This window comes from Cherax quadricarinatus, chromosome 72 (assembly GCF_038502225.1).
Source record: "Cherax quadricarinatus isolate ZL_2023a chromosome 72, ASM3850222v1, whole genome shotgun sequence".
In the NCBI taxonomy this organism is placed as follows: Eukaryota; Metazoa; Arthropoda; class Malacostraca; order Decapoda; family Parastacidae; genus Cherax; species Cherax quadricarinatus.
In genome coordinates, this window is record NC_091363.1 from 7,960,652 (window position 1) to 7,984,892 (window position 24,241).

The 24,241-nt window shown below is 45.0% G+C and overlaps 1 protein-coding gene across 3 annotated transcripts in view; it reads left to right on the forward strand.

The window, feature by feature from the left end:
- LOC128701313 (uncharacterized) overlaps positions 1-13,525 on the forward strand; it is a 38,543-nt gene extending 25,018 nt beyond the window's left edge. The window contains exons 4-5 of one of the 3 annotated variants that reach the window (XR_008408888.2): positions 9,384-11,245; positions 12,188-13,525. Coding sequence is in view for 2 of the 3 variants with exons in the window: in XM_053794970.2 (XP_053650945.2) it covers positions 9,384-9,932 (549 nt within the window). In the remaining variant the exon portion in view is untranslated. Of the gene's footprint in view, positions 1-9,383 lie in introns of all 3 variants that reach the window. The other 2 variants (XM_053794970.2, XM_053794971.2) reach the window with 2 other exon arrangements.
- Positions 13,526-24,241: the final 10,716 nt, after the last annotated feature.

Genomic DNA, 24,241 nt, shown 5'->3' on the forward strand with positions numbered 1-24,241 from the left:
GCCGGCTGAACCTTCTTAAAACCCTTGCTCATCTTTCGTGGGGAGCTGATCGTCGAACCCTCCTTCACCTACATTCCACCCTTATTTTATCGAAACTTGATTATGGTGACCAGATCTATTCAGCGGCATCTCCTGCTACTCTCTCTAGCCTTAACCCCATTCATCACCAAGGATTACGTTTATGCCTTGGTGCTTTTCGCTCTTCCCCTGTCGAAAGCCTCTATGCAGAAGCGAACGTTCCATCCTTATCCGATCGCCGTGATGCCCATTGCCTGCGCTACTATGTATGCTCTCATGATCTCCGCAATCCTTCCATTTATAGAATGGTCACTGATATTAGTAGACATTCTTTATTTGTTCGCCGCCCCTGCTTACTCCGTCCCTTCTCTCTTCGCCTTCATTCGCTCTTGTCTTCTCTTCAACTACCACCTTTCTATGTACATGTAGCATCTCACTTTTCCCTACCCCCCTGGGAAGTTCCAGCTGTTCGAGTCTGTTCTTTCTCCCTCCCTTGCTCGAAAGCCCAACTGTCTACGGTCGCTTCCCGCTCTCTTTTTCTTGACCACTTTCACTCTCATTCTCATGCCATTGCTGTGTACACAGATGGCTCTAAGTCTTCTGACGGCGTAGGATTCGCAGCAGTGTTTCCGGACAGCGTCGTACAAGGGCATTTACTATCTTCAGCTAGTATTTTTACTGCTGAATTATATGCCATCCTTACAGCACTTATCCGTATTGCATCTATGCCTGTGTCATCATTTGTGGTTGTCTCAGACTCCCTTAGTGCTTTACAGGCTATACAAAAATTTGATACACCTCACCCCTTAGTCCTCCGTATCCAACTTTGGCTACGCCGCATCTTTACTAAGCATAAAGATATTGTTTTTTGTTGGGTCCCTGGTCATGTTGACGTACAGGGCAATGAACAGGCAGACACTGCTGCGCGGTCAGCAGTACATGACCTACCAGTTTCTTATAGAGGTATTCCATGTACGGACTATTTTGCTGTAATATCTTCCCACCTTCACACCCGTTGGCAACAACGTTGGTCTACTATGCTCGGCAACAAACTTCAGTCTATTAAACCGAGTATAGGTTACTGGCCGTCTTCTTATCACCAGTGTCGAGGTTGGGAGACTACTCTCTCCCGTCTTCGCATTGGCCATACTCGTCTTACTCATGGATATCTCATGGAGAGGCGTCTTGCTCCTCTCTGTGAGAATTGCCAAGCTCCATTATCAGTCAGCCACATTCTGTTGGACTGCCCACTTTATCAACGAGCACGCAGAATTTACCTCTGTCGTCGTCTTCGCCCCGCTGCTCTCTCTTTACCTTCCCTTCTCGCTGATGGACCCACCTTTCATCCGGACTCTCTCATTGACTTTTTGACAACGACTGACTTACTTCACAAATTCTGATACTTTCAGCCCTTTCTACTTGTATCTCTTGCTACCCTCTACCCCCGTACTATCCCCTGCCCCGCTGTTTTCTGTAACCTGCTGATCATCCCCCCTCCCTTCTGCCATCCAATTCCCTTGCTTCCTTCCCTACCCTGCAGCGCTGTATAGCCCTTGTGGCTTAGCGCTTCTTTTTGATTATAATAATAATAATGAAAACAGAAAGCGGATAGGGAAGGGATGGGGAGAGGAGGAGAAAAGGGAGGGGAGGATGGGATAGAGAAGGGGGGATTAGGGGGTAATTAGGTTCTGTCTGAGGAAGAAGACCAAAAGGTCCAATTCCTCAGACCAGTAGCCTCTTTACCACGACAAGGAGCCCTCCTTAAAGAGGTGTGCATTGTATAAGGAGTGTTTTATTGGTCTATATAATGTTTTCTTTATGCCTAGAATTTAAAATGCAGTAAACCCTGTTATAAATTAACATTGCTTAGTACAGTTTGAAGTAAACACGGTTGAAAAAGTGCATCCAAAATTTCATACCTCACTGAAAAACTTCGATGTGATCTATAAATCTAAAAAAAAAAAGAGTAACTTGCAGAATTTGGGAAGATAAGTTATATTGACAATTTGGATATGTATTGAAGAATTATGATACAGAAATCTGCAATCTTAATGTTGCCAAGAGCCAAAGTCAGTCAGCAGCACTCTCCACATCTCCCAGATACTGTCTCCTACAACATTTTATACAAGTATTACTTTATTTTTGTTGGTTTTTACTTCCTCAGATGCTTTTATTTTTAGTATGTTTGGTATAGTGTGGCCTATTTTTACGATGTTGACATGTTGAGGCCGCAGCTGATGCTGCCTCATTCCTCCTCCATATTGACTCGCCAAGGTAGTGAAAAAAAAAAAACTTCCTCCTACATATTTATATGAAACATCTTTTCTTTGCTTTGTCTTTTATTATATGCATTATTGTTTGGTATATTCTTATTTGGAATAGTGTGGCAAGTTCATGTTTGGTACACTGGTAAAAGAAAGTGTCTTTTATTTATATGATGTATACATGTACAGTATCAAGTGTTGATAAACATCCCTACATCCAACTTCACTTAGTAGAACCATGTTAACACTTCCAGTGCTTAAAGTAACACTAATGGAATGTAAATTAAGATAAACTAGTAATATTTACTAAGTAGAATATTAAATCACTTATTTTGTAATATGTTCACTTGCATCAATCAGGGTTTTTAACCATGGAGTAAAACTCTCCCAACCTAAATGAAACTAATAAATGTTAGTTGCTCGATATAGTTGAGCAGTTCTGTAATTTTATGTTATTGTTTGTTATTGTTTATTTCCTCTTCATGGGGGGCTCCTTGGCGTGGTGAAGAGGCTCTTGGTCTGAGGAATTAGACCTGTCGGTCTCCTTCCTCAGACCAAACCTAATTACCCCCCAATCCCCCATTCCCTATCCCATCCTCCCCTTTTCCCTTTCCTCCTCCCCCTCCCCACCCCTCCCTTTTGCCCTTCCTCTTTTTGGCCTTTGGGATTGTTCCCACAGGCGCGCTAGTTCCTAGGTAGGGGAAAGGGTATTGGGGTCCATCCCATTCCGTTGAGGTTCTTGGCGGTGGCGTAGTTTGCCGTGGAATCTGGATCGTCTGGGGATGTCCCGATCCCTCTCTGGTATCCCGGAGAGTGGCTTTGGGTGCCTTTCGGGCGGCGGGTGTATCTCTGGAAGCCACCTTTCGGATTCCAGGGGTGGTGGCCGAAGGAGGTGTGCTTTGTGGCGGATATCCGGCCGCCCTCTCTTTTGTCCACTGAGGTAGCTCGGCAGATGTGAGGTTGCTATCCCAGATTGCTGGTTTATTGGCATGAAGGGTAGGGTATGGCATGGCACGGGTTCCATGCTGCATCTACGCTACTTGCGGTGCTGAGGTCCTCTTGGGCGCGGAGGGAGATTTCTGGCCCTTTCATTCCTCCTAGGAACTATCCCTCCCCGGTCCCCCCCTTTTTTTATTCTTTTTTTTTATTTTTATTTTCTTTTCTTTTTTTTTCTTAAAAACAAAAAGAAAGAAGTAACCTAACCATGGAGTCCCAAATCCATGACCCCGCTACCCCCGGGCCCCTTATTGTTACCGCACCCCGTTCTGACCCCACCTCGTCTTTGGACCACTCTTCGGACACTCCTTGTGCCTCTGTACCTCTTGCCGGTGCTGTTTCCTCACCCGCTTCAGGTACTGAGGTCTCGACTGACTCCTTTGATTTATCTGACCTCCGCTCTCCTTTGACTATGCCTCCGGCCTCTCCCTCTACGGTGCGGCAATTTTCGAATCGCCGGCCCGTTCCACGTCGGACCAACTCTGGTCCCATGCCTAAACGCCAACGACAATTACCTGCTGATGATACTTCTCCACCTTCTTGCTTTTCTCAGAAAAGATCGACACGTCCTGCACTCCCTTTCCACGCTCAGTTTCAGACTGCATAATGGACTAAATTCTTCACTTTACGACCGACTTCCTCTACCGCCTATCTTTCCGACCACAGTATTGGCAAGGCACTCCTACGCCATGTTGGTAAAGATATTTCTTTTCATGCTCTTAAGAGCGGTACGCGCATCATCACTGTACAGAATGCTACCCAAGCTCATGATTTTTCTCTTCTTTCCCATATAGATACTGTTCCTGTCACTATTGAAAAACATCATTCCCTCAATTCTTGTAGTGGTACCGTCATTCTGCCCCATACCATAGTTCAACAAAATTTCCAGACATGTGGCAATGACATTCTTGAACAGCTGGAACTCCAAGATCTCCCAATCCTCAAGGTAGACACTTATGTTCTTCCTGCCCGCGGGCGGAGACAATACCCTAGCAATGTGGCTCGTTTAACTTTTGACAGCTGTGAACTCCCATCCTCAGTTTATGTAGCAGGACATCGGTTACAAGTTCGAAAGGTGATCCCTACACCGCAACAGTGTAGAAATTGCTGGCGATTTGGCCATCCAGCGAAATATTGCAGACCCATAGCCGAATGCCCAGTCTGTGGTGCCGATGACCATTCTAATATGTCTTGCAATCGACCTCCTTCTTGCCTTAATTGTCATGAGGCTCGCCCTTCGTACTCTCGCCGTTGCCAAGTCTACTTAAATGAGCGGGAAATCCATTACCTCAAAGAAGCAGAAGGTCTCCCTTAAGCCATGGCAGTTTCTCATCTCTGCCTCCAAGGGAGACTACCTCGTGTTTCTTATTCCCGTGTTTCAAAACGTCCCCCCACTTCTGGGGTCCCATCTTCTGCAGCCTCCTCTGTGGTTACCTCTCCCATAGCCACTCCTGTATCTAATTCTTTTGCTGCCCTAGGCTCAGACGTCCCTACTTCAACGCCTCAGTCTGTTCTCGCTTCTTCGTGTTCTCCCTCACAAGCCTCAGTATTGACGAGACCTCATACGACACCTCCTCCCAATCGTCCCTCTACTTCTCAGAAGTCAAAAAAAGGTCCTTTAACCCCTCCTTCCCTTCTTCCACCTCCTCATTTTACCTTCCCTGTCTCTGTACCGGGTTCTTCCCCTCTCACTGGCTCTGTAACAAGTGTAGAGGTTCACCCTCCTCCTCGTACTATATCTACCTCCCCTGTTCCCTCCCAAGTTTCTTCCTCTTCTGCCACCTCCCAGGTTTCTGCCTCTTCTGTCCCCTTCCATGCTTCTTCTCCAGTTCCCTCCACCCTTTTGCCCCCCCCCTACCTTGGTACAGTCCATTCCAGTTCCAATCTTTACTCATCCTCCCCCTACCATTTCCAATATTGTCTCCCATACGACGTCTCTGAATTCCAAAACACTTGAAGCAATCTCTGAATATATTGCAGAGACCAAACCATCAATGGACACTGATCCACCCTCTGTTCCTTCTCTCTCCTCTCCTCCATCTGCGCAACTCCTTTCTTCACAGCGCACCGTTCCTTCGCTGCTTGAATGTTTTCCACTCCCTCCGCATGTGGACTTTTCTAACCCCTCTAGTCCGTAGGAACCCTTACCTGCGGATTTCAAGTATCTTTATCATTACCAATCATGGCCTATTTACAGTGGAATATATGCGGCCTCGGGTAATCAGGATGAGCTTCAGATGTTATTCTCCCAGTTTTCCCCTGTTGGTGTTTGCTTACAGGAACCAAAATTACACACTGCTGTTATCTCGCCCATCTCAGGCTATAATTTATTGTATTCTTCAGATCCTTTTCCTGATGGGACCTTTAATGAAAGTGCCCTTCTTCTACGCACTGATATTCTGTACCATCAGCTATTTGTTCGTACTTCGCTGCATTACACAGCAGCCTGTATCCACTTGCATAGGTGGTATACGCTATGTTCTTTATATCTCTCTCCTTCTCGGGCATTATCTATTCCGGATATTGCCTTTCTTGTTTCGTCATTACCACCACCGATTCTGTTACTTGGCGATTTTAATGCCCATCATTTCCTCTGGGGGGGTCTCACTGTGATTCCCGTGGCATTCAGTTAGAGGCTTTTCTTGCCACCCACCCCCTCCATGTTTTAAACACAGGTACTCACACCCATTTTGATCCTCGGACTCACTCTCTCTCTTGCATCGATCTCTCAGTCTGCTCTTCCTCCGCCGCATTAGACTTCACCTGGTCTGTTCTCCTGGATTTACATGACAGCGATCATTTCCCAATCATTCTTACTTCCCCTTCATATTCACCACCTCTTCGTATCCCACGCTGGCAATTTGATCAGGCAAATTGGAACCTTTACTCACAACTAACTGTTTTTAGTGAGGTTCCTTCTTCGTCCTCCATTGATGAGCTTTTACACCTCTTCTCGTCCTCCGTTTTAACTGCAGCTTCTCATTCTCTACCCCAAACTTCGGGCAGGCATTCTCAGAAATGTGTGCCTTGGTGGTCTCCTGCCTGTGCTCGTGCAGTACGTTTGAAACGCGCTGCATGGGGCAGGTACCGGTACAATAGAACCACGGAGAGACTTCTTGATTTTAAACAGAAGCGTGCGATCGCTCGCCATATCATCCGCCACGCTAAACGCACTTGCTGGCGAGATTGTCTCCACCATCACCTCTGCTTCCTCTATGAGTGCAGTCTGGAAAAAAGTACGAAAACTGAGTGGTAAATATTCTCCTGACCCGGCTCCTGTTCTGCGGGTTGCCAGTGTTGATATAGCAAACCCACTAGATGTTGCCAATGAAATTGGCAATCATCTGGTCCGTATTTCTCAGGGGCTCCATCTATGCCCCTCGTTTCTTTCCTCATAGTCTGCCAGAGAGTTAGCACCCTTGGACTTTTCTTCTCTCAGAGAAGAACAGTATAATGTGCCTTTTACACTTCAAGAACTGGAGGCAACACTCTCAGCTTGCCGATCATCGGCAGCTGGGCCCCACAACATTCATATTCGTATGCTACAACATTTACATCAGTCAGCCCTTGCAGTCCTATTATGCCTTTTCAATCTTATTTGGTCACAAGGAGTTCTTCCACAGCTGTGGAAATCTGCCATTGTTCTCCCTTTCCGCAAACCAGGCACTACGAGACATGAAGCGTCCCACTATAGTCCCATTGCTCTTACCAGTGCAGTTTGCAAAGTGATAGAACGCCTGGTAAATAGACGTTTAGTGTGGTATTTAGAGACACACAACAGTCTCTCCACTCGTCAATATGGCTTTCGTAAGGGATGTTCTACCATAGACCCCTTACTACGCTTGGATACGTATGTTCGTAATGCCTTTGCGAATAACCACTCAGTTATTGCCATATTTTTTGACCTTGAGAAGGCATATGACACAACTTGGAGGTATAATATTTTGGCCCAAGCCCACTCCTTAGGCCTCCGAGGCAATCTACCATCCTTCCTTAAGAACTTTTTAACTGATAGACAATTCCGCATTCGGGTTAATAATGTGCTCTCTCCGGACTTTATCCAAGCTGAAGGTGTCCACCAGGGATGTGTTCTGAGCACAACACTTTTTCTCCTTGCTATTAATGATTTGGCCTCTAGTCTTCCATCAAATAATTGGTCATCACTCTATGTTGATGACTTCGCTATTGCCTGTGCAGGCGCTGACTGTCAACTCATTACAGTTTCTCTCCAGCATGTGGTCGACCATGTTTCCAATTGGGCCACCACACATGGGTTTAAATTTTCCAGCACTAAAACCCACCAAATTACTTTCACTAGACGCTCTGTCATCTCCGATCATCCTTTGTACCTCTATGGCTCCCATATCCCTGAACGTGATAGTCAAGTTTCTGGGCCTCCTCTTTGACAGTAGGTTATCCTGGAAACCTCACATTACCTCTCTGAAGGCAACTTGTCACAGCCGGCTGAACCTTCTTAAAACCCTTGCTCATCTTTCATGGGGAGCTGATCGTCGAACCCTCCTTCGCCTACATTCCACCCTCATTTTATCGAAACTTGATTATAGTGACCAGATCTATTCAGCGGCATCTCCTGCTACGCTCTCTAGCCTAAACCCCATTCATCACCAAGGATTACGTTTATGCCTCGGTGCTTTTCGCTCTTCCCCTGTTGAGAGCCTCTATGCAGAAGCGAATGTTCCATCCTTATCCGATCGCCGTGATGCCCATTGCCTTCGCTACTATGTACGCTCTCATGATCTCCGCAATCCTTCCATTTATAGAATGGTCACTGATATTAGTAGACATTCTTTATTTGTTCGCCGCCCCTGTTTACTCCGTCCCTTCTCTCTTCGCCTTCATTCGCTCTTGTCTTCTCTTCAATTACCACCTTTCTATGTTCATGTTGCATCTCACTTTTCCCTACCCCCCTGGGAATTTCCAGCTGTTCGAGTCTGTTCTTTCTCTCTCCCTTGCTCGAAAGCCCAACTGTCTACGGTCACTTCCCACTCTCTTTTTCTTGACCACTTCCACTCTCATTCTCATGCCATTGCTGTGTACACAGGTGGCTCTAAGTCTTCTGACGGCGTAGGATTCGCAGCAGTGTTTCCGGACAGCGTCGTACGAGGGCATGTACTATCTTCAGCTAGTATTTTTACTGCTGAATTGTATGCCATTCTTGCAGTACTTATCTGTATTACATCTATGCCTTTGTCATCATTTGTGGTTGTCTCAGACTCCCTTAGTGCTTTACAGGCTATACAGAAATTTGATACACCTCACCCCTTAGTCCTCCGTATCCAACTTTGGCTACGCCGCAACTTTACCAAGCATAAAGATATTGTTTTTTGTTGGGTCCCTTGCCATGTTGACATACAGGGCAATGAACAGGCAGATACTGCTGCGCGGTCAGCAGTACATGACCTACCAGTTTCATATAGAGGTATTCCATTTACGGACTATTTTGCTGCAATATCTTTCCACCTTCACACCCGTTAGCAACAACGTTGGTCTACTATGCTCGGTAACAAACTTCAATCCATTAAACCGAGTATAGGTTACTGGCCGCCTTCTTATCACCAGTGTCGAGGTTGGGAGACTACTCTCTCCCGTCTTCACATTGGCCATACTCGTCTTACTCATGGATATCTCATGGAGAGGCGCCCTGCTCCTCTCTGTGAGAATTGCCAGGCTCCATTTTCAGTCAGCCACATTCTGTTGGACTGCCCACTTTATCAACGAGCACGCAGACTTTACCTCCGTCGTCGTCTTCGCTCTGGTGCTCTCTCTTTACCTTCCCTTCTTGCTGATGGACCCACCTTTCATCCGGACTCTCTCATTGACTTTTTGACAACTGACTGACTTCACAAATTCTGATACCTTCAGCCCTTTCTACCTCAATCTCTTGCTAGCCTCTACCCCCGTACTATCCCCTGCCCCGCTGTTTTCTGTAACCTACTGATCATCCCTCCTCCCTTCTGCTGCCCAACACCCTCGCTTCCTTTCCTACCCTGCAGCGCTGTATAACCCTTGTGGCTTAGCGCTTCTTTTTTATTATAATAATAATAATATTGTTTATTTCAAAAAATTTTATTTTTTTCTGTTCAGGTGACTTATCCAATGAATAAACTAACACAGAATAATGAGAGAATGCAGCAGCCTCAAGAAGAATTAAAGGCACATGCTACTTCTCTGACTATCAAAGGCCCACATGAAGCTAACATTAATGACTTTGTGTCAGGTTACAGTAATGAATTTAGAGCCATGGTGAAGGATTTTGGCTTGGTGAATTTAGATCCAAGACATATAACACCACGAGACAGTAATTCAGAGGCCAGAATGAACAACAGCAGTCAAATATGTGGCAGTGGAAATGTCATCACATACAACCAAAACCCTAGAGGGGCAAGAATTGATATGTCAAATATTACAGGTGCTAATTCAGTTCAGCTAATTGCCAGAGGGTGTGAGGCAGCAAGCCACATAAGGAATAATGTAGAGACCAGTGAGGTATCCCAGGACAAGAACATAATCCTTCACTATGGCAGAAGAGACAGGTATGGGTCAGGATTTACCACCACAAGTTATAAAAAGCGAAAGCGGAGGAAACCATGGAAGGGTAGCAAACGTCCACTTTTATGCCATATTCCTAATTGATACTTTGCTTTGTACGATAATATATTGTACATATACGTAAATGGAAAAAAGTGTAACTAAGTAAGCAGAAGGAAATGTGTAAAATGTAGTAATGGCCATGCAAACAGGATGCCAAGCGGATAAATATGAAATATATTATCCAACAAAATTGATATGTCAAGGGTAAGGAAGGTTAAATTATCCAAATACACTGATTTTTTTTTTTATTTATTGTATATACCTAATTTTGGTATTTTTGTTTATGACCAGTTTTTATTTTTGTTAACATTCTCTCACACAAAATGAGGACTTATTCTAATACAGAAGAGTGCACACAGGACAAACTAAAGTTAATATACAATTCAATATTTCCTACTAAACTGCAGCGTGGCATTGTAATGTTCTTCGGATGTGCATCTCATATCCTTCCCATACACTTCCACCTTGTTTTCAGCAGCATCATACCTTTTTGTCATTTATCTACACTTAGTCTGTCATCACTTATTGAATAAATAGGCTCAAATCATTTTGTCATTCTTTAATTTACTTTCAACTTTTTTTCTATATTTGCAGTAGTCAGAGCCTGGAATTCATGTACTTTATAATCTGTGTTATTTCTTTATACATTTTTACTGATCAGTTTTTTTGGTGCCCATTGTCTTTTGGCTTGGTATGCAACTCCTAAATTATAAGCCAGTCCTATGATTACATTCATAATGGACTCATTCTTTCTCATGATTGTTAGTATTTAGCAGAATAGGCCAATATTTAAAGAAATAAAACCAAAATTTAAATTATTTGCAAAAAAAGAAATTTTGTATTCTCAATTTTAGAGTTCTTGTTAACTCCAAAAACTTAACTTATGAATTATGGGCTGCACTGTACTGGTCTCACATTGTTATTCCTCTTGTAAGTTCTTCGTTCCAAAGCAGCTCCTAAAATCTAGGATACTTGGCCCCTGCCTGTTAATCTGGTACTGCTCATATTTTACTTTATACGTAACAGGGCTGAGCTCTGCCTTTCAATTAATTTATACTATACTCTACCCAGAAGGTCGCCAACTTTCCCATTAGTACACTCTTTAAGGATCTTGCAACATGTCTCAAAATTGGGCATTATTGCTTCCATATTCACTGATATTACTTCTTGGTTAATTTGTGTTATCTTAATTAATTAATGAAGTAATTACTAGTACAGTGGACCCTCCCTTTTCATGATTAATCCATTCCAGACCGTCTGACGAAATGTGAAATTCACGAAAACTGAAACCATTTTCCCCATAAGAAATACAGTGGAACCTCAAAAATCGAACTGCTCCCAACACGACCAATTATGTAAGTGTATTTTTGTAAGTGCTTTTATAAGTGTATTTTTGAGGGTCTGAAATGGACTAATCTAATTTACATTATTCCTGATGGGAATAAATTCATTCGGTAAAGGCACTCGAACAGCCTTCTGGACCAAAGAAAGTTCGATATTTGAGGTTCCACTGTAATGTAAATCCAATTAATCTGTATCAGACACCCAAAAGTATAAACAAAAAATACATTTTATAGAGAATAACTATATTTCACGGCTTATTTATCTATCATAATTCATCTAATGTGACATAAACAATATTAATAATATAGAAACATGATATATACTCTAGAATGAATAAAATGTATCATTATGTATGTGAGGAGTAAGTGGTGGTAGTGGTGTTGGGTTTATAAGGGCCACTGAGAGCATAAGCCGTACATATTAGTGGCAGTGGAGGCAGCAGCAGAAGCCACCAACACTATTCATGCAAACAATGTACGTAATTTATAAATAAGAAATATTTACACTTACTGCACCTTGGAGATGCTGGCATTGGTTTAGGATGGTGGAAGATAGGCAGGGTGGCGTATGTTTGTCAGTGGCCCTACATATATACCTCCAATAACATTGAAGGAGTTAGTTTCGTTTTATCCTTTTTCTGTCGCTTAATCACTTAACTTACTTGCTACACTTTATCGCTGGCTGGGGCTATAGCGTTTATTGACTCCTGCTGCTTTAGTATTGTACATATCGTAGAATCACTGAAGAAGGCACATTCTCCCCTCTCTTCCTCCTCAACTTTGGTACTTTGCTATAAGTTTTTTTCTTGAATTTTATAGTGTTTCTCACCTTCTTAATCAACAGGCTGGCACTAGCAGCTTTCTTTGGGCCCATGGTGGCTTATTTAGCAGTCACAGATTAAACAAGTGCAAAAAACAATGAATTATTACGAAATGTTTCCTATGACCTCACAGGATAACGTTCACTCACCGAGAAACAAAGCGACACTGCCTCACAATGCGTGTGTGGAAGGCTTTGCATGCGTGCGGCACTCGGACAAGTACTGTACCACCGACAAGACTGGAGGAAAATAATGAAAACTGAGCCAACATTTTTACGAAAAAAGTCGGTGATAACTGAAATTCTTGAAAACAGAGCCCAACGAAAAGGGAGGGGCCACTGTACTGTAATACCTTATTATATGTACTGTATGTAATAGCCATACCTTGTATTCTTTATCTATCCACTCATAATTTTTCTGTCACTGTACACACAAAATTAAGTTACATATATTTATGTAATGCATTGCAAGTTAATTTTTCAAGTGTGTAATGATTGAATTATTGTATATTGTACTGTATTGGTATTTTGGGAAATTCATAAAGCAGTTATACTTGTATGGGTCATACAGCTCATAAATGCAACAATAAATTATTTAATGATATATTCTAATACAGCATTTTGACAGTTTCATTTCAGTGATTAAACTTTATCATAGCAGCAGTGAAAACTTTAATTTTTATATTCTGCATTCCTTTGATTTAAATAAAAAGTGATTTTAGAAAATGGAAGAGGTATATATTTATACAGAAAAGTATTATATGTGCACCAAGAAGCACTCAATACTTATGGATTCTTTAGCAGTGATAAGCAAATGAATAGTCTAATCCTAATGATTTGTAACCATTTACAAAAATTGTTCAGGCACTTCATCTTTATACTGTATGTTCATGTATGGCAATGTGTCATACATTTTAGTAGAACTTTGCAGAGTTGGCTTATGAATACATTCGTCAAACAAAATTCTTGATCATTATTATATAGATCTGTGTTCTCTTGCTGGAAAATTTTGTGATTCTTACATAGTGCTGTTATGTATTGGTTAACTATAAAACCTCTGATGAAATTTTGGTATAAATCTTTTTTTTTCTGATCATGTGCTGAAATATCCCAGTGAATTCTTGATATACTGGACTAATAGGAAATGTTTGTGGCTGGTGATGGGAATCATGGTTGATAGGGAAGAGATTGTTTTGTTCTGATATCAACAATAACCAATTGATTTGGTTATTGCTACCAAATTGATTGACTTAGCTGATTTTGTTTTGTATTTTGGCAGTCAGTTATTTCAAGGGTTTATTATATATTTCAGTAGTTACATGCATTACTTGTTACTGTCATTTGTTGTTTCATTATATATTCTTAATGTGCCCAACCCATATGCATTATAAAGCCCTGCAAGTCTGAGGGGTAAGCTATAAGAAAAGTAGCATGAAGGGTGAACTTTAAAGCTAACAGTGAGTGTTAAAGTTGATGTATTATTATTATTATAATCAAAAAGAAGCGCTAAGCCACAAGGGCTATACAGCGCTGCAGGGTAGGGAAGGAAGCAAGGGAATTGGATGGCAGAAGGGAGGGGGGATGATCAGCAGGTTACAGAAAACAGCGGGGCAGGGGATAGTACGGGGGTAGAGGGTAGCAAGAGATACAAGTAGAAAGGGCTGAAAGTATCAAAATTTGTGGAGTAAGTCAGTCGTTGTCAAAAAGTCAATGAGAGAGTCCGGATGAAAGGTGGGTCCATCAGCGAGAAGGGAAGGTAAAGAGAGAGCAGCGGGGCGAAGACGACGACAGAGGTAAATTCTGCGTGCTCGTTGATAAAGTGGGCAGTCCAACAGAATGTGGCTGACTGATAATGGAGCTTGGCAATTCTCACAGAGAGGAGCAAGACGCCTCTCCATGAGATATCCATGAGTAAGACGAGTATGGCCAATGCGAAGACGGGAGAGAGTAGTCTCCCAACCTCGACACTGGTGATAAGAAGACGGCCAGTAACCTATACTCGGTTTAATAGACTGAAGTTTGTTGCCGAGCATAGTAGACCAACGTTGTTGCCAACGGGTGTGAAGGTGGGAAGATATTACAGCAAAATAGTCCGTACATGGAATACCTCTATAAGAAACTGGTAGGTCATGTACTGCTGACCGCGCAGCAGTGTCTGCCTGTTCATTGCCCTGTACGTCAACATGACCAGGGACCCAACAAAAAACAATATCTTTATGCTTAGTAAAGATGCGGCGTAGCCAAAGTTGGATACGGAGGACTAAGGGGTGAGGTGTATCAAATTTTTGTATAGCCTGTAAAGCACTAAGGGAGTCTGAGACAACCACAAATGATGACACAGGCATAGATGCAATACGGATAAGTGCTGTAAGGATGGCATATAATTCAGCAGTAAAAATACTAGCTGAAGATAGTAAATGCCCTTGTACGACGCTGTCCGGAAACACTGCTGCGAATCCTACGCCGTCAGAAGACTTAGAGCCATCTGTGTACACAGCAATGGCATGAGAATGAGAGTGAAAGTGGTCAAGAAAAAGAGAGCGGGAAGCGACCGTAGACAGTTGGGCTTTCGAGCAAGGGAGGGAGAAAGAACAGACTCGAACAGCTGGAACTTCCCAGGGGGGTAGGGAAAAGTGTGATGCTACATGTACATAGAAAGGTGGTAGTTGAAGAGAAGACAAGAGCGAATGAAGGCGAAGAGAGAAGGGACGGAGTAAGCAGGGGCGGCGAACAAATAAAGAATGTCTACTAATATCAGTGACCATTCTATAAATGGAAGGATTGCGGAGATCATGAGAGCGTACATAGTAGCGCAGGCAATGGGCATCACGGCGATCGGATAAGGATGGAACGTTCGCTTCTGCATAGAGGCTTTCGACAGGGGAAGAGCGAAAAGCACCAAGGCATAAACGTAATCCTTGGTGATGAATGGGGTTAAGGCTAGAGAGAGTAGCAGGAGATGCCGCTGAATAGATCTGGTCACCATAATCAAGTTTCGATAAAATAAGGGTGGAATGTAGGTGAAGGAGGGTTCGACGATCAGCTCCCCACGAAAGATGAGCAAGGGTTTTAAGAAGGTTCAGCCGGCTGTGACAAGTTGCCTTCAGAGAGGTAATGTGAGGTTTCCAGGATAACCTACGATCAAAGAGGAGGCCCAGAAACTTGACTGTATCACGTTCAGGGATACGTGAGCCATAGAGGTACAAAGGATGATCAGAGATGACAGAGCGTCTAGTGAAAGTGATTTGGTGGGTTTTAGTGCTGGAAAATTTAAACCCATGTGTGGTGGCCCAATTGGAAACACGGTCGACTGCATGCTGGAGAGAAACTGTAAGGAGGTGACAGTCAGCGCCTGCACAGGCAATAGCGAAGTCATCAACATAGAGTGATGACCAAATATTTGATGGAAGACTAGAGGCCAAATCATTAATAGCAAGGAGAAAAAGTGTTGTGCTCAGAACACATCCCTGGGGGACACCTTCAGCTTGGATAAAGTCCGGGGAGAGCACATTATTAACCCGAACACGGAAATGCCTGTCAGTTAAAAAGTTCTTAAGGAAGGATGGTAGATTGCCTCGAAGGCCTAAGGAGTGGGCTTGGGCTAAAATATTATACCTCCAAGTTGTGTCATATGCCTTCTCAAGATCAAAAAATATGGCAATAACTGAGTGGTTATTCGCAAAGGCATTACGAACATACGTATCCAAGCGCAGTAAGGGGTCTATGGTAGAACGTCCCTTACGAAAGCCATATTGACGAGTGGAGAGACTGTTGTGTGTCTCTAAATACCACACTAAACGTCTATTTACTAGACGTTCCATTACTTTGCAAACTGCACTGGTAAGAGCAATGGGACGATAGTGGGAGGTTTCATGTCCCGTAGTGCCTGGTTTGCGGAAAGGGAGAACAATGGCGGATTTCCACAGCTGTGGAAGAACTCCTTGTGACCAAATAAGATTGTAAAGGCGTAATAGGACTGCAAGGGCTGACTGATGTAAATGTTGTAGCATACGAATATGAATGTCGTCGGGCCCAGCTGCCGATGATCGACAAGCTGAGAGTGTTGCCTCCAGTTCTTGAAGTGTAAAAGGCACATTATACTGTTCTTCTCTGAGAGAAGAAAAGTCCAAGGGTGCTAACTCTCTGGCAGACTTTGAGGAAAGAAATGAGGGGCATAGATGGAGTCCCTGAGAAATACGGACCAGATGATTGCCAATTTCATTGGCAACATCTAGTGGGTTTGCTATATCAACACCGGCAACCCGCAGAACAGGAGCCGGGTCAGGAGAATATTTACCACTCAGTTTTCGTACTTTTTTCCAGACTGCACTCATAGAGGAAGCAGAGGTGATGGTGGAGACATAATCTCGCCAGCAAGTGCGTTTAGCGTCACGGATGACACGGCGAGCGATCGCACGCTTCTGTTTAAAATCAAGGAGTCGCTCTGTGGTTCTATTGTACCGGTACCTGCCCCATGCAGCGTGTTTCAAACGTACTGCACGAGCACAAGCAGGAGACCACCAAGGCACGCATTTCTGAGAATGCCTGCTCGAAGTTTGGGGTATAGAATGAGAAGCTGCGGTGAAAACGGAGGATGAGAAGAGGTGTAAAAGCTCATCGATGGAGGACGAAGAAGGAACCTCTTTAAAAACAGTCAGGTGTGAGTAAAGGTTCCAATTTGCCCGATTAAATTGCCAGCGTGGGGTGCGAAGAGGTGGCGAATATGAAGGGGAAGTAAGAATGATTGGGAAATGATCACTGTCATGTAAGTCCGGGAGAACAGACCAAGTAAAGTCTAATGCGGCGGAGGAAGAGCAAACTGAGAGATCGATGCAAGAGAGAGTATGAGTCCGAGGATCAAAATGGGTGTGAGTACCTGTATTTAAAACATGGAGGGGGTGGGTGGCAAGAAAAGCCTCTAACTGAATTCCACGGGAATCACAGTGAGACCCTCCCCAGAGGAAATGGTGGGCATTAAAATCACCAAGTAACAGAATTGGTGGCGGTAATGACGAAACAAGGAAGGCAAAATCCGGAATAGATAATGCCCGAGAAGGAGAGAGATATAAAGAACAGAGCGTATACCACCTATGTAAGTGGATACGGGCTGCTGTGTAATGCAGCGAAGTATGAACAAATAGCTGATGGTACGGAATATCAGTGCGGAGAAGAAGGGCACTTTCATTAAAGGTCCCATCAGGAAAAGGATCTGAAGAATACAATAAATTATAGCCTGAGATGTGAGAAATAACAGCAGAGTGTAATTTTGGTTCCTGTAAGCAAACACCAACAGGGGCAAACTGGGAGAGTAACATCTGAAGCTCACCCCGATTACCCCTGAGGCCACGTATATTCCACTGTAAAAAGGCCATGAATGGCAATGATAAAGATACTTGAAATCCGCAGGTAAGGCAAGCAGTGGAGGGTCAGCTTACAAGAAATTAAGAAGGAACGTGGCAACCAGGAAGAAAGGAGTTGGCAACAGATGGAGCAGAGGAGAGCAAGAGTTTAGAAGGTGGATCAGTGGTCCATTGATGGTTTCCATCTCTGCAATATATTCAGACATTGGTTTCCCAAGTGTTTCAGAATCCCAGAGATAGTCAGAGGGAGACAACATTGGAAAATGGTAGGGGAGGATGAGCAGATTGGAAATCATATTGACTTGGTACCTGCTACCAAGGGGTAAGGGGGTTGGAAGGGTGGAGGGAATCTATGGAGAAAGGTGGCAGGTAGGGACAGAAGAAGAACAGGAAAACCTTGGGAGGTGGCAGAAGGAAGGAAAGAAATGAGGAACAGGGAGGAATGTAAAGGCATTACACACGGAGGAGGTGGACTTGAACTTGCATCTTGTAACTGAGCTTCCAGTGAGAGGGGAAGAACTAGGGACAGAGACAGGAGTGGCAAAATCAGGAGGTGGGAAGATGGGCAGGAGGCAGCCACCTGGACCTTTTGACTTTTGAGTAAGCAGTAGGACGGACGTCATTGGGAAGAGGGAGGTCCAGCATGAGGTATCCAAGGCCTGACACTGATAGGCTTTGTAAGAGAGAACCTCAACAAGCTTTAGGATTAGACTGAGGCGCTTGGAAGCAGGGACGCCTGAGGCCAGAGGACAGCAAAAGGATTGAGGATACAGGAGTGGATTATGGGAGAGGTAACCTGTACAGAGGTGGGTAGCAGAAGATGGGGATACCAGAAGTGGGGGGACGATTTTTGAAACACGGGAATAAGAAACACGTCAGTTCCTTCCAGAAGTGGAGGAGATGAGAAACTGCCATGGTACATAAGGGGAGATCCTTCCGGTCCTCAGAGTAACAGATTTCCGATTGGCTTAAATAGACTGGACAATCAGGGCGTAGGACAACGGCGGCGAGCCTCATGATATTAAGGCAAAGAGGGCATCATTGCAGACCCGACAGAATGGCCATCGGCGAACCACACTGGGCATATTCGGCTATAGATCTGCAACATTCTCGCTGACACAATCACTAGCAATTTTCTACACATGCGTTGGCGGTAGGGGATCACCTTCAACTTGTAACCCGGAATGGTCCAGTTAATATAACCGAGGATGGAGTTTCCTTCGCCGTCAGTTGCCAAACGAGCCACACATTGGTTAGGGTATCGCTCGCTTCCAACGGGCAGGAAGAACGTAAGGCGGCTTCGGCACTTCGAGGATTGGGAGATCTTGAAGCCTTCCAGCTGTTCCCCTAGAACAAATCGGGTGCCACATGTCTGAAATTTTGTTCCAAATCGCCATGGCATGGGGCAGAATAACGGGTAACCACCTACAAGAATTGGAGGGAATGATGTTTTTCAATATAAGACAGGAAAACAGCAATTCACCCATGGGAAAGACGAGAGGCCTCACGGCAGCCCGGGCAGCATTCCTGTACGGTGGGAATGATACGCTGCAATCGCCTTAAGAGCATAAGAAAAATATTCTTTAACCAACGGGACATCCATAGGCAATCCAGATTCCACGGCAAACTACGCCACCGCCAAGAAACCTCAACGGAATGGGATCGACCCCGGTGTCCTTTCCTCTACCTAGGAACTAGCGTGCCTGTGGGAGAAATCCCAAAGGACAAAAAGAGGAAGGGCAAAAGGGAGGAGTGGGGAGGAGGAGGAGGAAAGGAAAAAGGGGAGGATGGGGAGGATGGGATAGGGGAGGGGAGATTGGGGGGTAATTAGGTTCGGTCTGAGGAAGAAGACCGATAGGTCTAATTCCTCAGACCAAGAGCCTCTTCACCACGCCAAGGAGCCCCCCTTGAAGAGGTAAAGTTGATGTAACAAATCAGCTTGTCAGAATGTTGTGTGTGTATTTTTGTTGAAGGATGCCTTTCTAAAAAAAAAAAGCACGGAAAGTGGGGGCACCAAAGCATTGAAAGAGATCAGAAATGAGTTTTATGTGCTCTGATAAATGGTGCAAGCAATCAAATGGTGTTTGGATAATCAACATGATTTGATACGTTCCTTTTCATGTGATAAGTGTGTGCGTGTATTGTGGCCATTTCACAATAATGCGCCTCTTCAAGGGGGGCTCCTTGGCGTGGTGAAGAGGCTCTTGGTCTGAGGAATTAGACCTGTCAGTCTTCTTCCTCAGACCGAACCTAATTACCCCCCAATCTCCCCTCCCCTATCCCATCCTCCCCTTTTTCCTTTCCTCGTCCTCCTCCTCCCCACCCCTCCCTTTTGCCCTTCCTCTTTTTGGCCTTTGGGATTTCTCCGACAGGCGCACTAGTTCCTAGGTAGGGGAAAGGATACCGGGGTCCATCCCATTCTGTTGAGGTTCTTGGCGGTGGCGTAGTTTGCCGTGGAATCTGGATCGCCTGGGGATGTCCCGATCCCTCTCCGGTACCCCGGAGTAGCTTTGGGTGTCTTTCGGGCAACGGGTGTATCTCTGGAAGCCACCTTTTGTATTCCGGGGGTGGTGGCCAAAGGAGGTATGCTTTGTGGCGGATATCCGGCCGCCCTCTCTTTTGTCCACCGAGGTAGCTCGGCAGATGTGAGGTTGCTATCCCGGATTGCTGGTTTACTGGCATGAAGGGTAGGGTATGGCACGGGTTCCATGCTGCATCTGCGCTACTAGCGGTGCTGAGGTCCTCTTGGGCGCGGAGGGAGATTTCTGGCCCTTTCATTCCTCCTGGGAACTATTCCTCCCCGCTCCCCCCTTTTTTTATTTTTATTTTCTTTTCTTCTTTTTTTTTCTTAAAAACAAAAAGCAAAGGAGTAACCTAACCATGGAGAACCCAATCCATGAACCCACTACCCCCGGGCCCCTTCTTGATACCACACCCCATTCTGACCCTGCCTTGTTTTTAGACCACTCTTCGGACACTCCTGATGCCCCTATACCTCTTGCTGGTGCTGTTTCCTCACCCGCTTCAGGTACCGGGGCTTCGACTGACTCCTTCGATTTGTCTGAACTCCGCTCTCCTTTGACTATGCTTCCGGCTTCTCCCTCTCGGGTACGGCAATTTTCGAATCGCCCGCCCATTTCACACCGGACCAACTCCGGTCCTACTCCTAAACGCCAATGTCAATCTCCTGATGATGCTCCTTCGTTACCTTCCCATTCTACTCGGAAAAGACCGACACGTCATGCACTCCCTCTCCACGCTCAGTTTCGGACCACACAATGGACTAAATTCTTTACTTTAAGACCGACTTCTTCTTCTGCCTACCTTTCTGACCATAGTATTGGCAAAGCACTCCTGCGTCATGTTGGTAGAGATATTTCATTTCATGCTCTCAAGAGCGGTACGCGAATCGTCACTGTCCAGAATGCTACCCAAGCTCATGATCTTTCTCTCCTTTTGCATATAGATACTACTCCTATCATTATTGAAAAACATCTTTCTCTCAATTCTTGTAGTGGTACTGTCATTCTGCCCCATACCATAGTCCAACAGAATTTCCAGTCATGTGGCAATGACATTCTTGAACAGCTGGAACTCCAGGATCTCCCAATCCTCAAAGTAGACACTTGTGTCCTTCCTGCCCGTGGGCGGAGACGTTGCCCTTGCAATGTAGCTCGTTTAACTTTTGACAGCCAAGAACCCCCGTCCTCTGTATATGTCGCGGGACATCGGTTACAAGTTCGAAAGGTGATACCTACACCGCAACAGTGTAGAAATTGCTGGCGTTTTGGTCACCCAGCGAAATATTGCAGATCTATGGCCGAATGCCCAGTCTGTGGTGCCGACGACCATTCTAATACATCTTGCAGTCAACCTCCATCTTGCCTTAATTGTAATGAAGCTCACCCTTCGTACTCCCGCCGTTGCCAGGTCTACTTAAATGAACGTGAAATCTGTTGCCTCAAAGAGGCAGAAGGTCTCCCTTATGCTATGGCAGTTACTCATCTCCGCCTCCAAGGGAGACTACCCCATGTTTCTTTTTCTCGTGTTTCAAAACATCCCCCCACTTCTGGGGTCCCATCTTCTGCAGCCTCCTCTGTTGTTACCCCTTCCATAGCCACTCCGGCATCTAATCCTTTTGCTGTCCTTGGCTCTGACGTCCCGACTACAACTCAGTCTGTTCTCACATCTTCGCGTCCTTCCTCACAAGCCTCAGTATCGACAAGACCTCGTACGACACCCAATACCAATCGCCCCTCTACTTCTCAGAAGTCCAAAAAATCCACATTGCTCAAATCTTGTTTGCCCCTTCCTTCCCTTCTTCCACCTCCACACTTTACCTTTCCAGTCTCGGTGCCTAGTTCTTCCCCTCTCTCTCGCTCTATCACAAGTGTGGAGATTCACCCTTCTCCTCGTACTATGCCTTCCACCCCCGTCCCCTCCCAAGTTTCTCCCTCTTCTGCCACCTCCCAGGTTTCTGCCTCTTCTGTCCCCCCCCCCACACTTCATCTCCAGTCCCTTACACTCTTTCCTCCCCCTCTACTTTGGTACAGTCCATTACTGTCCCAATCTTTACTCACCCTCCCCCTTCTATCTCCAATATGGTCTCCCATACATCTTTGAATTCAGAAACACTTGAAGCCATTTCAGAATATATTGCAGAGACTAAACCTTCAGTGGACACTGATTCACTTCCTGTTCCTTCTCTTCCCTCTCCTCCATCTTCACAACCCCATTCTTCGCAACGCTCCATTCCTTCGCTGCTTGAACGTCTTCTTACCACCACCACTTCTGTTACTTGGTGATTTTAACGCCCACCATTTCCTCTGGTGGGGTCTCATTGTGACTCACGTGGCATCCAGTTGGAGGCTTTTCTCGCCTCTCACCCCCTCCATGTTTTAAATACGGGTACTCCCACCCATTTTGATCCTCGTACTCATACTCTCTTGCATCGATCTATCAGTCTGCTCTTCCTCCACTGCACTAGACTTCACCTGGTCTGTTCTACCGGACTTCCATGACAGCGATCATTTTCCAATCATTCTTACTTCTCCTTCCTATTCACCACCTTTCCGTAGCCCTTGCTGGCAATTTGATCGGGCAAATTGGGATCTTTACTCGCAACTCACTGCTTTTAGTGAGGTTCCTTCTTTATCCTCCATTGATGAGCTCCTACACCTCTTCTCGACGTCAGTTTATACCGCAGCTTCTCATTCTATACCCCAAACCTCAGGCAGGCATTCTCAGAAGTGCGTGCCTTGGTGGTCTCCTGCTTGTGCTCGTGCAGTACGTTTGAAACACGCTGCATGGGGCAGGTACCGGTACAATAGAACCGCTGAGAGACTTCTTGATTTTAAGCAGAAGCGTGCGATCGCTCGCCGTGTCATCCGTGAAGCTAAACGCACTTGCTGGTGAGACTATGTTTCCACCATCACCTCTGCTTCTTCTATGAGTGCAGTTTGGAAAAAAGTGAGGAAATTGAGTGGTAAATACTCTCCTGACCCGGCTCCTGTTCTATGGGTCGCTGGTGTTGATGTAGCAAACCCTCTCGACATTGCCATTGAACTTGGCACACATCTGGTCCGTATTTCTCGGGGGCTCCATCTATGCCCCTCGTTTCTTTCCTCAAAGTCTGCCAGAGAGTTAGTACCCTTGGACTTTTCTTCTCTCAGAGAAGAACAGTATAATGTGCCTTTTACACTTCAAGAACTGGAGGCAACGCTCTCAGCTTGCTGATCATCGGCAACTGGGCCTGACGACATTCATATTCGTATGTTACAACATTTACATCGGTCAGCCCTTGTAGTCCTCTTACACCTCTTCAATCTTATTTGGGCACAAGGAGTTCTTCCCCAGCTGTGGAAATCTGCCATTGTTCTCAATTTCTGCAAACCAGGTACTACAGGACATGATGCCTCCCACTATCATCCCATCGCTCTTACTAGTGCAGTTTGCAAAGTGATAGAACGTCTCGTAAATCGACGTTTAATGTGGTATTTAGAGACACACAACAGTCTCTCCGCTAGTCAATATGGCTTTCGTAAGGGGCGTTCTACCATAGACCCCTTACTACGCTTGGATACGTATGTTCGTAATGCCTTTGCGAATAATCACTCGGTTATTGCCATATTTTTTGACCTTGAGAAGGCATATGACACAACTTGGAGGTATAATATTTTGGCCCAGGCCCACTCCTTAGGCCTCCGAGGCAATCTACCATCCTTCCTTAAGAACTTTTTAACTGACAGACATTTCCGTGTTCGAGTCAATAATGTTCTTTCCCCAGACTTCGTCCAAGCTGAAGGTGTCCCTCAGGGATGTGTTCTAAGCACAACACTTTTTCTCCTTGCTATAAATGATTTGGCCTCTATTCTTCCACCCAATATTTGGTCATCATTCTATGTTGATGACTTCGCTATTGCTTGTGCAGGCGCTGACTGTCATCTCATTGCAGTTTCTCTCCAGCATGCGGTCGACCGTGTTTCAACTTGGGCCACCACGCATGGGTTTAAATTTTCAAGTACCAAAACTCACCAAATTACTTTCGCTAGACGCTCTGTCATCTCCGATCATCCTTTGTATCTCTATGGCTCCCGTATCCCCGAATGTGATAGTCAGGTTTCTAGGTCTTCTCTTTGACCATAGGTTATCCTGGAAACCTCACATTACCTCTCTGAAGGCAACTTGTCACAGCCGGCTAAACCTTCTTAAAACCCTTGCTCATCTTTCCTGGGGAGCTGATCGTTGAACTCTGCTTCGCCTACATTCAGCCCTCGTTTTATCGAAACTCGATTATGGTGACCAGATTTATTCCGCGGCTTCTCCTGC